At 36.5% G+C, this 15,617-nt stretch overlaps 1 protein-coding gene across 1 annotated transcript in view; it reads right to left on the bottom strand.

Moving 5' to 3' along the window:
- The window catches only part of LOC146726051 (B-cell receptor CD22-like), a 39,362-nt gene that overhangs the window by 1,066 nt on the left and 22,679 nt on the right, over window positions 1-15,617 (bottom strand). Inside the window, exons 4-7 of the mRNA XM_085496305.1 lie at window positions 12,940-13,172; window positions 9,783-9,888; window positions 8,126-8,383; window positions 7,179-7,445 (exon numbers count right to left, since the gene is read on the bottom strand). Of these exons, the coding sequence (XP_085352431.1) occupies window positions 7,179-7,445; window positions 8,126-8,383; window positions 9,783-9,888; window positions 12,940-13,172 (864 nt within the window). The remainder of the gene's footprint in view (window positions 1-7,178; window positions 7,446-8,125; window positions 8,384-9,782; window positions 9,889-12,939; window positions 13,173-15,617) is intronic.

The following is a 15,617-nucleotide window of genomic DNA, read 5'->3' as shown; positions in this document are numbered from 1 at the left end:
AATATTCACTATATTTATTATGCATTATTTTTTTGTTGGTAGCAAATGATCACGGTACGGTAGCTTACTCGTTTTCGAAGTGTTGTAATTGTTGATTAGTACTCAGTAGTGATTATATTAACGTACAAAAAATAAATTCGTTGAATTGTTATGAAATGCAAGTAAAATTCAACTTAGTTTTATCGTAAGCAAATGTTTTCGGTTACATGTTAACGCTCCATGAGACAATATCCGCCATGTTATCCATGCCCACGACGCGTGTTTATTGACCAGATAGGTCAAGTCGCTAATCAACCAATCAAAATGCTGGATGGTGTCCATGTGCTCAAATTACCATAAAGCATTTAAATATGACAGTTCAGCGACTTCATGGTGAAAGCAACACGAAAGACCAGATTTACCGATGTTTTAGTGCGATCTTTTGGCTTCGTTTCTCATGGGGAAAAAGGCATGATTTTTTTAATCGGATTTAGAAAAATAAATAAATGTACCGTCCCAAATAAAAATGTGCCGGGTGGAATTTTTCTGTGGAAAAAATAAACGTACCGGTACGTTTATATTGGGACATTTAGCGTTGTGGGCAAGCTCTCCTGAGTAGCGACATATTTTTAACTTCGCCTATTGCGTGATCAGTGGATTACGTAAATAAACCAACACTTTCAATGAGTACATGCCGACCCAACTAAACTTGTTTATGGCTGTTTATGAACAGCGAGGACGCATCTCATAGAACAATAGCTGTGGAAATCATAAACAAATGTAAATGTTGCGGAAATCAAGCATGGTGATAATGATTTTGAGCGAGGCAGAGTCTGGCAAGCGTCTCAGAGCAGCATTGCGCCGACACCACCACGACGTTTGAATCCCGGTGAGAGCACTGCAAACTTCTTAAGTCACGAGGTAAACTTTCAATTTACACAATACATAATCAGTTCCTACAACCATAATAAAAAGGCAGTTTTTCTGGCGAAACTCTCGCCAGGTTAGCAATAGTTTCTCACGATCACCAAACCCGAGACACAAACGATAATACAAAGTGTATAAATACCATAACAAGCACAGTTTCCTACCTTTGAAATTGACGAGACACAATTTTGTCCATAGAAGCGTTGCGCAAATAAAGATACAATTCCGGGATACAATATCCTCACAAAATTGACTGATTTCCACCGAGATGAGAACTGCGTAAGCGTCATCAAAACTCTGATTAAACTCGGGTAATTTCGGGAAAAGTCGGATTTTGAAGGAAAAATGTTAAAAATCAAGGAAAACACAGTGAAACTTTGAAGAATCGAAAAAATAACTTGATGTGCACAATAGCACCATCAATTTCTGTCTCTGTACCAACTCTGAACTGAATTGGATCACACATGTGTGAGAAAAAGCTGGTAACATGAAAATGTGCACACACATTGCACAGACACGACCCAAATTAATACCCCCCGCCCGGATCGCAGATCCGGCGGGGGCTAATAAGCATGGATGTTTACCAAAACCTAATCAAATCTGCACATTGGCCCATGCACTAAGTTTCATCAAAAATCAATATATGGTTCTTGAGATACAGTGGAACAGACATACATACATACACACACACGCACACATACATACACACAGACAAATTAACTGCAAAGACCCCCTTTGTGTGCTTCCCACACGAGAGTCAACCAGACTGTGGTCCATTACTGTCACCAATGCAGATCAAGGTCATTTCATCACTGAAAACCCTAGCATTACCATCTAACCTAATTATTTATTCTGAGCATGCTCAGTTGTTCTCTCAGTGTTGTTGGGAGAGGTAATTTTGGATATTTCTATTATCGATTAATTTAGGATCAAATACATTAGGTAAAACTTGTGAATCTGGAATCAATAAATTTATGAATCTGAATCTAACCAAATCAATTTATTCTGAGCATGCTCAGTTGTAAAACTTGTAAATCTGGAATCAATAAATTTATGAATCTGAATCTAACCGAATCAATTTATTCTGAGCATGCTCAATTGTTCTGTCAATGTTGCTGGGAGAGGTAATTTTTGATGAAAATCTAGACTTGCTTACAGTCTGTTGCAATTCCGATGAAAAATTCTTGAAAATTAAACATAAATTGCGTAGATGAGGGGGTGAACATGAAAGTCATGTAACCGCGAAATCCCAACAGACTTGCCATCAGTGTAAGCACCCTCACATTACCTGCCAGATTCGGGCTTGTAATGATTGACATGTCTAATATGAATAAACAAGCGATGAAAATAGAATAAATTTCTTTCCACTTGATGGTGGTTTGGAAAAGTTGCTGGCCATGATATGGTGAACCAATGGTCAATGTAGAATCCTGCACAACCCATGGAGGCTGATGCATCTGTTAAAAGTTCAAGCTTCAGAGCAGATGACCAGTGTGATTCTAAGAATGATGCAGAATCATTCCAAGATGGTGGGAAATTGCACCACCACTGAACATCTAGTTGAAACTTTCAGTCCATGCTGCCATACCATTATTGTTGGCAATGTATGTGATGAGGTTAATCAAGCAGCAAAAGAAAATGCATCCAAGCAAAGCTCAAGGTGTCAATCATCGACAAGAGCTCTCGTTTCATGCTGGAGGTTTTATGGAGCCAAGTGGAAAGTACTTTTAGTAGGTCATGTAACTTGTCGTTTGGTACCCTAATGACCATTTTTACTATATCAAGTTCAATCTTGAGGAATGTGAACATAGATAAGAGGCCTTTGACCTTGCTCCCTCTGAGATGTTGCAGTAAACTCTTTGTCTGGGTGGTCATGTAAGGATAATGCTAAGGTGTGTAGTTTGAGTGGTGGTTGCTGTTGGGTTAGCTCCACCACTGCGAATTAATTAACTGTGGTCGGTGGCAGAGGCATTTGTTAATGCTTCCAGCTTGATAGGGACTGCTGCATGTACCATTGTTGAATCTTCAACAGATCTGAACTGATATTGCAGACGATATGTACAGTGTTACACGGTAGTATGGGTTTGTGATGACTGCTGGTTAATGATGCACTCCATGTCCTTTCCTGCCTCATAAAGACATGTCGGAATGATGAGTTGTGGGTATTGTTGAAAATAAACAAAGTCTATTTAAGGATTGGGGATCTTCCAATTGATTGATGGATATCATGCTGCTTTCATGTGAGCGATTTATCATAGGCAAGCCAAGCTTCAGGTTGATTAATTTCGGCCTTTGATGCGATAAAACGAGAGTAATTAGTAAGTGGATGGATTCTGACGGAAAGTAGAATGGTCTTTAGGCATGGAAAACAGAGAAGCGCTGAGACCAAGATGCATAGCTGGATCATAAATGATGCAATTTAATGTATGTCTGATTAATGTTTCTTTTCAAAGTCTGAGTGTGTCGAGATATAGATCACTAGGTACAATGAAATTGTTTGTGTTTCTACACATCTGTATTGCAATTTATTCAAAATCCTAATAGGGATTCAAACGCAATAAAGATTAGTATTGTTATGAAGATTTGTAGGGAGAATGGCAGCTGATGGTCCTGCTGGCATAGAAAGCCGAATGGCCCTGTTTGTTTACATATCTGTGGTTAAATGTTGGATTACAGCTCATGTGCAACAAAGTACAAATGTAGTTCAATTGCTAAATCAATTATCAGTAGAAGACAACACTTGAATGGCGAGTTGGAGATTGCATGTTAGCGAGTGGTGCTGTGACACTGATTTTCCAAACTGATTGAAGTTTGAGATTAAGTGATGTCGTTTACAGGCTGAAATGAAGCAAGTGCTGTAGTGATTCAGGCTTTAATGAGATCATTGATATTACTGGCGTGTTCTAAAATTTTCTTATTGGATGGACGATTTAGCATTGACCCTAGTTGCATAGTGCATCATAGTAGAATCAATGAGGTGGACTGGTCTCCATGTAGCACAAGTTAACTTAGCTTTTGCTATGTTGAATGTCAGTGTTTTGGGGTAAAATTATCAGTAAATGATCAGATTCACTGACGGCAGATGAATACTGTGGAAAATGTGTTCAGGTCGGTTGCTGAAATAGGAATGACTATACTAAGTTAAAGCAAGATACCAATTTTCCAGTCCCACAAATCAAGTGAAGATCATAATAAAATGAGGTGACGTCAGGACGATATTCATGATGAATGCCATAGTGACCTTTAACATTTTGTCCCTAAAAATTGTTATGCCATGTGAATTACCAATATGCCAAATTTTAAGATTCTATAGCTATTCCTCCTTGTAGCTCAATACTGAACATGCATCAATACATAATGTGTCGTGAAAATGCACTCATATTGTGCGTGTCACAAATGGAATGCAGCTGCCAAATCTAAAGACCTTTGCTACCGCACGCACACATGCATGCATGCACGCGTACACAAACACATTCACGTCTGTCTCCATCCTGTAATGCACTCTTAGCAATACATGTATATACTCCAGATTCATTTCCCTGAATATTATAAGGTTATTACGAAGATACCTCAAAGCATGCACGAAGACAGTACAGGAGTATCGACTGACATACAGCAGAGGTTGATGCGCGGCATACTTTGAGGTATCTTTGTAATTATTATACAATAATATAATTGTGATATACATACATTGTACATCTATACTAATTGTAGTTGATGCACTTCTGTCTCCATCATGTAATGCACTCTTAGCAATACATGTATATACTCCAGATCTATCTCTCTAAATATTTTTAATTGTGATATACTTACATTGTACATCTATACTAATCGCAGTTGCTCACTTCTGTCTCCATCATGTAATGTACTCTTAGCAATACATGAATATACTCCAGATTTATCTCTCTGAATATTATTAATTGTGATATACTTACATTGTACATCTATACTAATTGTAGTTGATGCACTTCTGTCTCCATCGTGTAATACACTCTTAGCAATACATGTCTATACTCCAGATTTATCTATCTGAATATTATTAATTGTGATATACTTACATTGTACATCTATACTAATTGTAGTTGATGCACTTCTGTCTCCATCATGTAATGCACTCTTAGCAATACATGTATATACTCCAGATTTATCTCTCTGACTATTATTAATTGTGATATACTTACATTGTACATCTATACTAATTGTAGTTGATGCACTTCTGTCTCCATCGTGTAATACACTCTTAGCAATACATGTATATACTCCAAATTTATCTCTCTGAATATTATTAATTGTGATATACTTACATTGTACATCTATACTAATTGTAGTTGATGCACTTCTGTCTCCATCGTGTAATACACTCTTAGCAATACATGTATATACTCCAAATTTATCTCTCTGAATATTATTAATTGTGATATACTTACATTGTACATCTATACTAATTGTAGTTGATGCACTTCTGTCTCCATCGTGTAATACACTCTTAGCAATACATGTATATACTCCAAATTTATCTCTCTGAATATTATTAATTGTGATATACTTACATTGTACATCTATACTAATTGTAGTTGATGCACTTCTGTCTCCATCGTGTAATACACTCTTAGCAATACATGTATATACTCCAAATTTATCTCTCTGAATATTATTAATTGTGATATACTTACATTGTACATCTATACTAATTGTAGTTGATGCACTTCTGTCTCCATCGTGTAATACACTCTTAGCAATACATGTATATACTCCAAATTCATCTCTCTGATTATTATTAATTGTGATATACTTACATTGTACATCTATACTAATTGTAGTTGATGCACTTCTGTCTCCATCGTGTAATACACTCTTAGCAATACATGTATATACTCCAGATTTATCTCTCTGAATATTATTAATTGTGATATACTTACATTGTACATCTATACTAATTGTAGTTGATGCACTTCTGTCTCCATCGTGTAATACACTCTTAGCAATACATGTATATACTCCAGATTTATCTCTCTGAATATTATTAATTGTGATATACTTACATTGTACATCTATACTAATTGTAGTTGATGCACTTCTGTCTCCATCGTGTAATACACTCTTAGCAATACATGTATATACTCCAGATTTATCTCTCTGAATATTATTAATTGTGATATACTTACATTGTACATCTATACTAATTGTAGTTGATGCACTTCTGTCTCCATCGTGTAATACACTCTTAGCAATACATGTATATACTCCAGATTTATCTCTCTGAATATTATTAATTGTGATATACTTACATTGTACATCTATACTAATTGTAGATGATGCACTTCTGTCTCCATCATGTAATGCACTCTTAACAATACATGTACATACTCCAGATTTATCTCTCTGATTATTATTAATTGTGATATACTTACATTGTACATCTATACTAATTGTAGTTGATGCACTTCTGTCTCCATCGTGTAATACACTCTTAGCAATACATGTATATACTCCAGATTTATCTCTCTGAATATTATTAATTGTGATATACTTACATTGTACATCTATACTAATTGTAGTTGATGCACTTCTGTTTCCATCGTGTAATACACTCTTAGCAATACATGTATATACTCCAGATTTATCTCTCTGAATATTATTAATTGTGATATACTTACATTGTACATCTATACTAATTGTAGTTGATGCACTTCTGTCTCCATCATGTAATGCACTCTTAGTAATACATGTATATACTCCAGATTTATCTCTCTGAATATTATTAATTGTGGTATACTTACATTGTACATCTATACTAATTGTAGTTGATGCACTTCTGTCTCCATCATGTAATGCACTCTTAGCAATACATGTATGTACTCCAGATTCATCTCTCTGAATATTATTAATTGTGATATACTTACATTGTACATCTATACTAATTGTAGTTGATGCACTTCTATCTCCATCATATAATGCACTCTTAGCAATACATGTACATACTCCAGATTTATCTCTCTGAATATTATTAATTGTGATATACTTACATTGTACATCTATACTAATTGTAGTTGATACACTTCTGTCTCCATTATGTAATGCACTCTTAGCAATACATGTATATACTCCAGATTTATCTCTCTGAATATTATTAATTGTGATATACTTACATTGTACATCTATACTAATTGTAGTTGATGCACTTCTGTCTCCATCATGTAATGCACTCTTAGCAATACATGTATATACTCCAGATTTATCTCTCTGAATATTATTAATTGTGATATACTTACATTGTACATCTATACTAATTGTAGTTGATGCACTTCTGTCTCCATCCTGTAATGCACTCTTAGCAATACATGTATATACTCCAGATTTATCTCTCTGAATATTATTAACTGTTAATTGTGATGATGTAGTTATCTGATCATTTGTTGGTGATTTCCATGTATATGTAGATGCTGGATTACTATCAGCTGTACAGGTTGCTGTCAATGTATTGCCTTCAATCACTTTACCATTGTTGTTTTGGCTTATTGATAATGACTCAGGAGGATCTGTGCATCAAAACAACAAATTTTAAAATATGTTAAAATTGTGATCAACATGCAGTAGATTTATAAATACAATTACTTTTGAATGTGCACTAATGATGACTCAATGTACTAATAATTCTGCTAGTCCAATATTTCAATGTCAACAATTACAACACATTTACAGTAGTCAAAGTTACACATGTAATGAGATATATCTCAGCACACTTAATTGTGAGAAAGGGAATACAATTTAAATAACTCTACTTTGCATTTAAACGATTATATGACAAGATAATATTTTAGCTAGATATAAGAACATGTATACAGTACTAGAGGGAATTAAAATGAATAGCAATAGGCAGATTAATGCAAAGAAAAACAAGCTCTAGATCTTTATACTAAAATATTTTAATCCTGGTGGAAAGTTGAAGCTGCGATAGCAAGAGTATGGAGAGTAAATGATAATGTTGTAAATCAAGAGATATAAAATATAAGTTTTGAAAAGAGTAGAATGCCATTCTGCTACACAAGAGGTACACAGGTAGGTACTGTAATCTGTCATTGTCAAGAAATATCAAAATGTTATAGTCATTGAAAACTAGGTTATAATAATCCCATATTCCCAATATGGATAAGATTCCATATTTTTTGTGGTCAGATAGAGTACAACCCAGAGACTGTAGAAAATGCTATTCACTTACACTGTACTTCCACTGTAGTTGTTCTTGTCTCAGTTTGTGTACCAGTAAATAATTGGTTAGTAGCCTTGCAGATATAACTACCACTCTCATCTTTACCTATGTTGTATATTCTCAGTTGATAACTAGAATATATCTCTGTATTACCTTTCCACCATGTTATACTAGAAGTGACTGGATTGGAATCTACTGCACAGTCTATGGATAGTGTTTCACCTTCTGTCACATGCTTTAATGAAGGAATAGTTATTTCAGGAGCATCTGTAAATAGGACAAACAGAAATAATAAATGATAGGTTTCTTATTGAAAATTAATTAAATACAAGTCATTGTCAATGACATAGCCCAAGTTGGACTTAGGGGAAATTTTATTCATGCCAAAAATAAAGCATTATGGACCAAAAGCATAGTTAGTAATTGAGAGTGAACAAGACATGAATGTCACAGTCCCCGTCATTTAATTATAAAATACTCATGTTAAAATAATACATGGAACAGATGAATTAATATGTACTCTATGTGGGTACAACTCATCATAAAGTGATTTCCCTTAATCTAGTATTGTACTGATAATTAAAAACTTGTATTGACCAATGTCCAAAATCTCAGAGTACACAAGTGCAACCAAACTATGTCTCATACATGTATACATGCTCAAGAAATTGGATAAATAAATCTGAGTAAACCTTGATGTACCTTTAATAACAACTTGACTTCTTTGTTAATTTAGGTTATTGGATATTACCAGGACCTGGCGTTGTTTCAGTATCACCACTATAATTCCCATCAAAATGTAGTCCTGACCCCCCTCTAGTTTCCACTGAGATTTGTAATGGTACGACCTATTGATCCACTAGCCTGACAACTGAGCTATCTTTAGACCACATGCGGCAATGTGCCTGGCCAAGATTTATAAACAGTAACTGCAAAGTGTTTTCACTGATCTTCAACTTTGTGACCCGGTATTTCAGTGATGGCTCTTTATAATGGAATGCAATTTTTACAGTTTGAAGATATAATATACAATAACATTTTTGACCACTTTTTTCAAAATTTCAATTTAAGTATTAATAAATAAAGCAAACAAAAATCAAAGAAAGCTTAGAAAAAACTCCTGTGCGCTGAGAGTATTGGAGACACATTAAAACATAATTCTTAATTACTTGTACTCTACTTGAAATATTGATTGAAAAGCTGAAAACTAATTATGCAAATCAGGAATTCTGTCAATGATGGAGAGATATAATCTAGGTCAGGAGAAGCCCCATGTCCCCAAGGTTCTTTTCCCTTCCGTCACGAACCACGTGACCGAGCCCATATGGCGGTGCCATTAGGGCTGGATATCCACTCTGGTTCTTTTCTCTCCGCATCGAGGACTTAGACCAACGCTACGGAAAGAGTGGGGTGGTTGGAGGGGGGGGAGTCTATGGTGGGTATGAACTATGTGAATAGGCGGGTTCGGAGAACCCTCTGCCTAAATTCACTACGTTCAATTAGTCTTTTCCCAATCCGGGATGAAACACTCTACAATAATCACTCAACACCTTAGTTAAAGGGTGGTGTCTTACCTTGCCAGTGCTGTCCCCGGAGCAAGAAGCTAAATGGCTGCTGCGGTGACAGGGTTCGGTGTGCCTGAGAAAGCTAGACCCCAACCCAATACCTGGGGTAGTAAGCTTTCGAAGTAAAGACCGAAACAGTTCTGCATGAGGGCATAGGCTGCAAAGCGGGACCTGGGAGCTTCCAGGGGGCGCTGATGGTAAAGAAATCTGTCCACAAAAATGCCGTGACTGACTTATCACCTATGTGCAGGGACCGCCCAAGGTACCGGCTGTATCCAACGCGAGCGAACTGTCCCCTTTCCACTTAAATATGGGAGAGAGAGAGCGTGTTCGACTGTGCGTCTCATGACAGGGTCGGTTCCGTCTTGGGGCGCCCATGGGTAGGTAAGAAGGGAGTCAAAACCCACGGCGGAGTCCGGACACAAGGGTAAATTCATTACTGTTGTACCATTTTCGCGTGTTGAACCCTGGTAGGCTGAAAGTAGGGGGGAGGTGCAACTTGTGTCCTGACCGAAAGCCCTGCCCCGAAATCGGAGGCTTGGCTGCCAGCATCCCATTTGGCATTCAGTGCCTGAGGCCCCAGACGAGACCCGGTGCAACTAGCCTGAGCCTAGGCCTCACCCAAATCAGCGGGAGAGCCGAGGCTGGGAACGGGGGGGTTCCCCGGAGGAGACGTGTTTGAATGCAAACGATGCTTTTATGTCTCTTCCTGCTTGCTCACCGGGGGGCTGCAGTGGAGACAGCTCGCTCCGACTGCGTCTGATCTACCCGGCCTGCCAGGGACGCAATTGCCCCGACAGTCCTTTGACTAAAGCCCTAAATTCGGAGGTGAACCCTACGCCGTGCGAGGAAGGGTCCACAAAGGGACCTGCAACATGCCCCATAGGAGGAAAGCCTCCAGGGGCACAGCCTCGCTGTAGCCAGTAAAATCGAGTAAACCACCGCCTGAAAAAACAGACTGTGAGGATGCCCTCCGATCGGCGGGGGGAGGCCGGGAAAAAATATAGGTTCCTCCACCATCGGGCCTCCTACTCGACGTCTTGGTACACAAAGCACCGGTAGCCGAACGTGAGGACTTTCCACTCATGCCAAACACGCAACTCACTTTAACCGATTTTTTTACTGGACGCGCGACCTTGCTGTGAAAATACGAGCGACGCGGTCAGTCTCAGTGATTTTGATGGCTCTGAAAAAAAATCTCAGGCCTCAGAACTTCAGTGAAAGACACACGCCTTCAAGGCAAAAACCCCGAACCCCGCACGCAGCTAGGGCAAAAGTATTTCGGATGCGGGTTCTATTCTGGTAAATTCTGAATATAACCAAAAAAACAGCAGCGAGCCCTGCTGCTGCCATTACATCTATTCATTTCTAAATACATAGATCAAGCATAAGATGAAGACGACATGCATAAGGGAAGCAAATTACAGTAGGAAAAAGAGACGTAACGAAACCAACAAGTGATTAAGCTACGACGCCCGGGTTTTATTTCTTTGTTGTGAAAAATCCTACACACAAAGGGGAAAACGACACGAGGGTGAAAATGACAAGGAAAACTTATCCTACCAGCTACAATGTTGGATGCCGCATAGCGGCAACAACCCAAGCAGAAACCCGGACAGGAAAAAAGCAGGCGATCCAGGCAGAGATGCTAGACTTGATCTCCACTGAATGCGGAGAAAAAGCAGAGTGGATATCCAGCCCTGATGGCGCCGCCATATGGGCTCGGTCACGTGGTTCATAACAGAAGGGAAAAGAATCTTGGGGTCATGGGGCTTCCCCTGACCTAGATTCTATCTCTCCGTCATTGGCAGAACGCTGATTAATGCCTACAGTTCAAAATAGTCATTTTGACTGACCGGAGTCTATGGTGGGTATTTGAACGTAGTAAATTGTAGTTAATGCACTTCTGTCTCCATCATGTAATGCACTATTAGCAATACATATTGTATATACTCCAGATTTATCTTTCTGTATATTAATTAATAGTCATATACTTACATTGTACATCTATACTAATTGTAGTTGATGTACTTCTATCTCCATCATGTAATGCACTCTTGGCAATACATGTATATACTCCAGATTTATCTCTGAATATTATTAATTGTGATATACATACATTGTACATCTATACTAATTGTAGTTGATGTACTTCTATCTCCATCATGTAATGCACTCTTGGCAATACATGTATATACTCCAGATTTATCTCTGAATATTATTAATTGTGATATACTTACATTGTACATCTATACTAATTGTAGTTGATGCACTTCTGTCTCCATCATGTGATGCACTCTTAGCAATACATGTATATACTCCAGATTTATCTCTCTGAATATTATTAATTGTGATATACTTACATTGTACATCTATACTAATTGTAGTTGATGCACTTCTGTCTCCATCATGTGATGCACTCTTAGCAATACATGTATATACTCCAGATTCATCTCTCTGAATATAATTAATTGTGATATACTTACATTGTACATCTATACTAATTGTAGTTGATGCACTTCTGTCTCCATCATGTAATGCACTCTTAGCAATACATGTATATACTCCAGATTTATCTCTCTGTATATTATTAATTGTGATATACTTACATTGTACATCTATACTAATTGTAGTTGATGCACTTCTGTCTCCATCATGTAATGCACTCTTAGCAATACATGTATATACTCCAGATTTATCTCTCTGAATATTATTAATTGTGATATACTTACATTGTACATCTATACTAATTGTAGTTGATTCACTTCTATCTCCATCATATAATGCACTCTTAGCAATACATGTATATACTCCAGATTTATCTCTCTGGATATTATTAATTGTGATATACTTACATTGTACATCTATACTAATTGTAGTTGATGCACTTCTGTCTCCATCATGTAATGCACTCTTAGCAATACATGTATATACTCCAGATTTATCTCTCTGAATATTATTAATTGTGATATACTTACATTGTACATCTATACTAATTGTAGTTGATACACTTCTGTCTCCATCATGTAATGTACTCTTAGCAATACATGTATATACTCCAGATTTATCTCTCTGAAAATTATTAATTGTGATATACTTACATTGTACATCTATACTAATTGTAGTTGATGCACTTCTGTCTCCATCATGTAATGCACTCGTAGCAATACATGTATATACTCCAGATTTATCTCTCTGAATATTATTAATTGTGATATACTTACATTGTACATCTATACTAATTGTAGTTGATGCACTTCTATCTCCATCATGTAATGCACTCTTAGCAATACATGTATATACTCCAGATTTATCTCTCTGAATATTATTAACTGTTAATTGTGATGATGTCGTTATCTCATCATCTGTTGGTGATTTCCATGTATATGTAGATGCAGGATTACTATCAGCTGTACAGGTTGCTGTCAATGTATTGCCTTCAATAACTTTACCATTGTTGCTTTGGGTTATTGATAATGACTCAGGAGGATCTGTGTAACAAAGAACAATACATAATTCTGTAAATGCACACCAGATGTAGAAGTGGAAATAACAATTTACAGCAACACAAAATTGAATAAGAAGCAGTAAAGACTATCTATGAAATAAACAGACTGCCGAAAGATACTAAAGTCACACAGTACCACAAACGTACAAGGTCAGATATTTACTACAAGAGCCCAAATTGAAGGAGTGAACATGAAAATGGCCACCACACTCTGAAATAGGGGGAGGGGCTAGATGAAGTCCTTAGTTGTACAACACAGGTTAAGGTGGGTAAAGGTATCTGCCACTGGTGAAATATTACACATCGTATTAACAGCCTGAGGAATGTCTCGACTGCATGGTCCAGGTGAAACACTCACATGATAAAGGATGTAGGGGTCTATAAACAGTATTCCCTACATACATGCGCAATGTATATGGTAATGAATTAGACTCAGAAATATGATCGTAGAAAAAATGCACCACCAAATATGGTACCATTCTCGTCCAATTTAATTACCCACCCCTACTTTTGGGACATTTTTATTTTCATGTTCACATTAGGCTAAGCACCCATCTCTTCAAAAATATTCCAATTTTACTGTCTAATCATAAAACACATGGAAATCGACCACTGTAATTATGTTGTGAATGTGAAGACCATGGTAACCGTTCATAAAGCACACTTCAACAGTGAAAAGGCGATGAATATTTCTATATTTAATTTACCTTTCAAAAATTGCTAATTACTGAAATCAATTCCAACAGAATGTAAATTGACATGCTGTATGCTGGTTCTTAGTTTTAAAAAGAGTAACCAGGTATATCAATCAATAATTGCTGCTTAATTATTCTTCATAGTATATGCTACTAATACTAGACATATTTAGAAAGATTATGCAGCTTACTTTAGGAATATGATGGTTTTGAAAGCAAGCTAAACTAGCTTAAATATAGCTAAACTTCATGCTCAGACTTCACTGAAATAACATTCACATGTATGATAGCAATTAATGAATGTTGCCGTAATCTGGCGAGTGCATAAAACATAGCACTGAAAACATCACTGTTGACTAGTATTCTCTCTGGCACTAGAAACATCAGATATGGCTTCATTGTTTTGCAGATGGGGAGGAATTGGTAAAGTGTAGATTCTGGATGTGACTAGATGTGTTTAGGAAACATTAAAAACGTATGATACCTTATGTTACTATTTTGATATGGATTGACACACAATGTCTCCTGCCACCACAATGAAATTTACATCACAGACACAGGCATTGTAAACATGTAAATTCACTTCTTCAATGACAGCAGAGCTAATTAACCATCACATTGGCTATTCTCTATAAGATCATATCAAAATAAAAGAATACTACAGTGCATTGTGAAGAAAAGATAATATGAGAGACTATGCAAAGTTACGGACTTATCACACATACAAAGAAAATCTCAACATGGTACACTACATTTACACTTATAAATAGTCGAAATCATATAAGAGAATTAGCCAAATTTAGAATAAGTAATCACAAATTAGAAATAGAAACAGGTCGCTATACAAGACCCAAGACACCAATGGACGAGAGACTATGCACACATTGTAACCAAATAGAAGATGAAATATACCACATAATTGATTGTAATTTATACACAAAATAGAAACACTTTGTACTATGCCATAGAGTTAATCAACAAAGACTTCAGAAACAAAAACAAAAGAGAAAAACTTGACTATATAATGCAATCAAGAGATAAGACAATTATATGCTCTGACTATTTGTTTCAATGTAAAAAAACTAACACTGACTAACAATGATAATAATTATTATGAAAGTATGTGTGAAAGGACTAATTTCACAATTAAAATACTAGTAGCATAGTCTAATATTGCAATTTTTTTAGTCCCTGTTCAGACGCAGTCCGAAAACAAGGACTTATGTTTTGACCTCTGTGCGTCCGTGCGTCCAGACATGCATCTTAGAAATTCCCGGACCAATCACATTTGAACTTCACACATACATCATACATGGTATTATACATATGCACATCAATTTGTTTCACGATCTGATTCAAGATGGCCGAATGGCGGCCATTTTTGTACTGAAAAATCATCAAAATCAAAGAAAGCTTAGAAAGAACTCCCTTGTGCTGAGAGTATTGGAGACACATTAAATATAATTCGAAATTACTTGTACTTGAGATATTGATGGAAAAGCTGAAAACTAATTATGCAAATCAGAAAATTAATATGAACAGATTTGAGTGTAAAACTAATGAGGTCTGCGCAATGTAATATAAAATCTATGTACTAAGTTTTATTGAAATGTGATTAGAACCAAAAAATTATGAATTACTATGCTAATTAGGGAATTAATATGAACAGATTTTCACCCCAAACTAATTAGGTTTGTACATTGTCCTAGAGCATCTTTGTAATGGAATAATTA

This window comes from Saccoglossus kowalevskii, unplaced genomic scaffold, assembly GCF_978046115.1.
Source record: "Saccoglossus kowalevskii unplaced genomic scaffold, keSacKowa6.1 SCAFFOLD_109, whole genome shotgun sequence".
Lineage (NCBI taxonomy): Eukaryota > Metazoa > Hemichordata > Enteropneusta > Harrimaniidae > Saccoglossus > Saccoglossus kowalevskii.
Note: the sequence above shows the minus strand (reverse complement) of the source record. Positions and strands in the feature narration are given on the sequence as shown.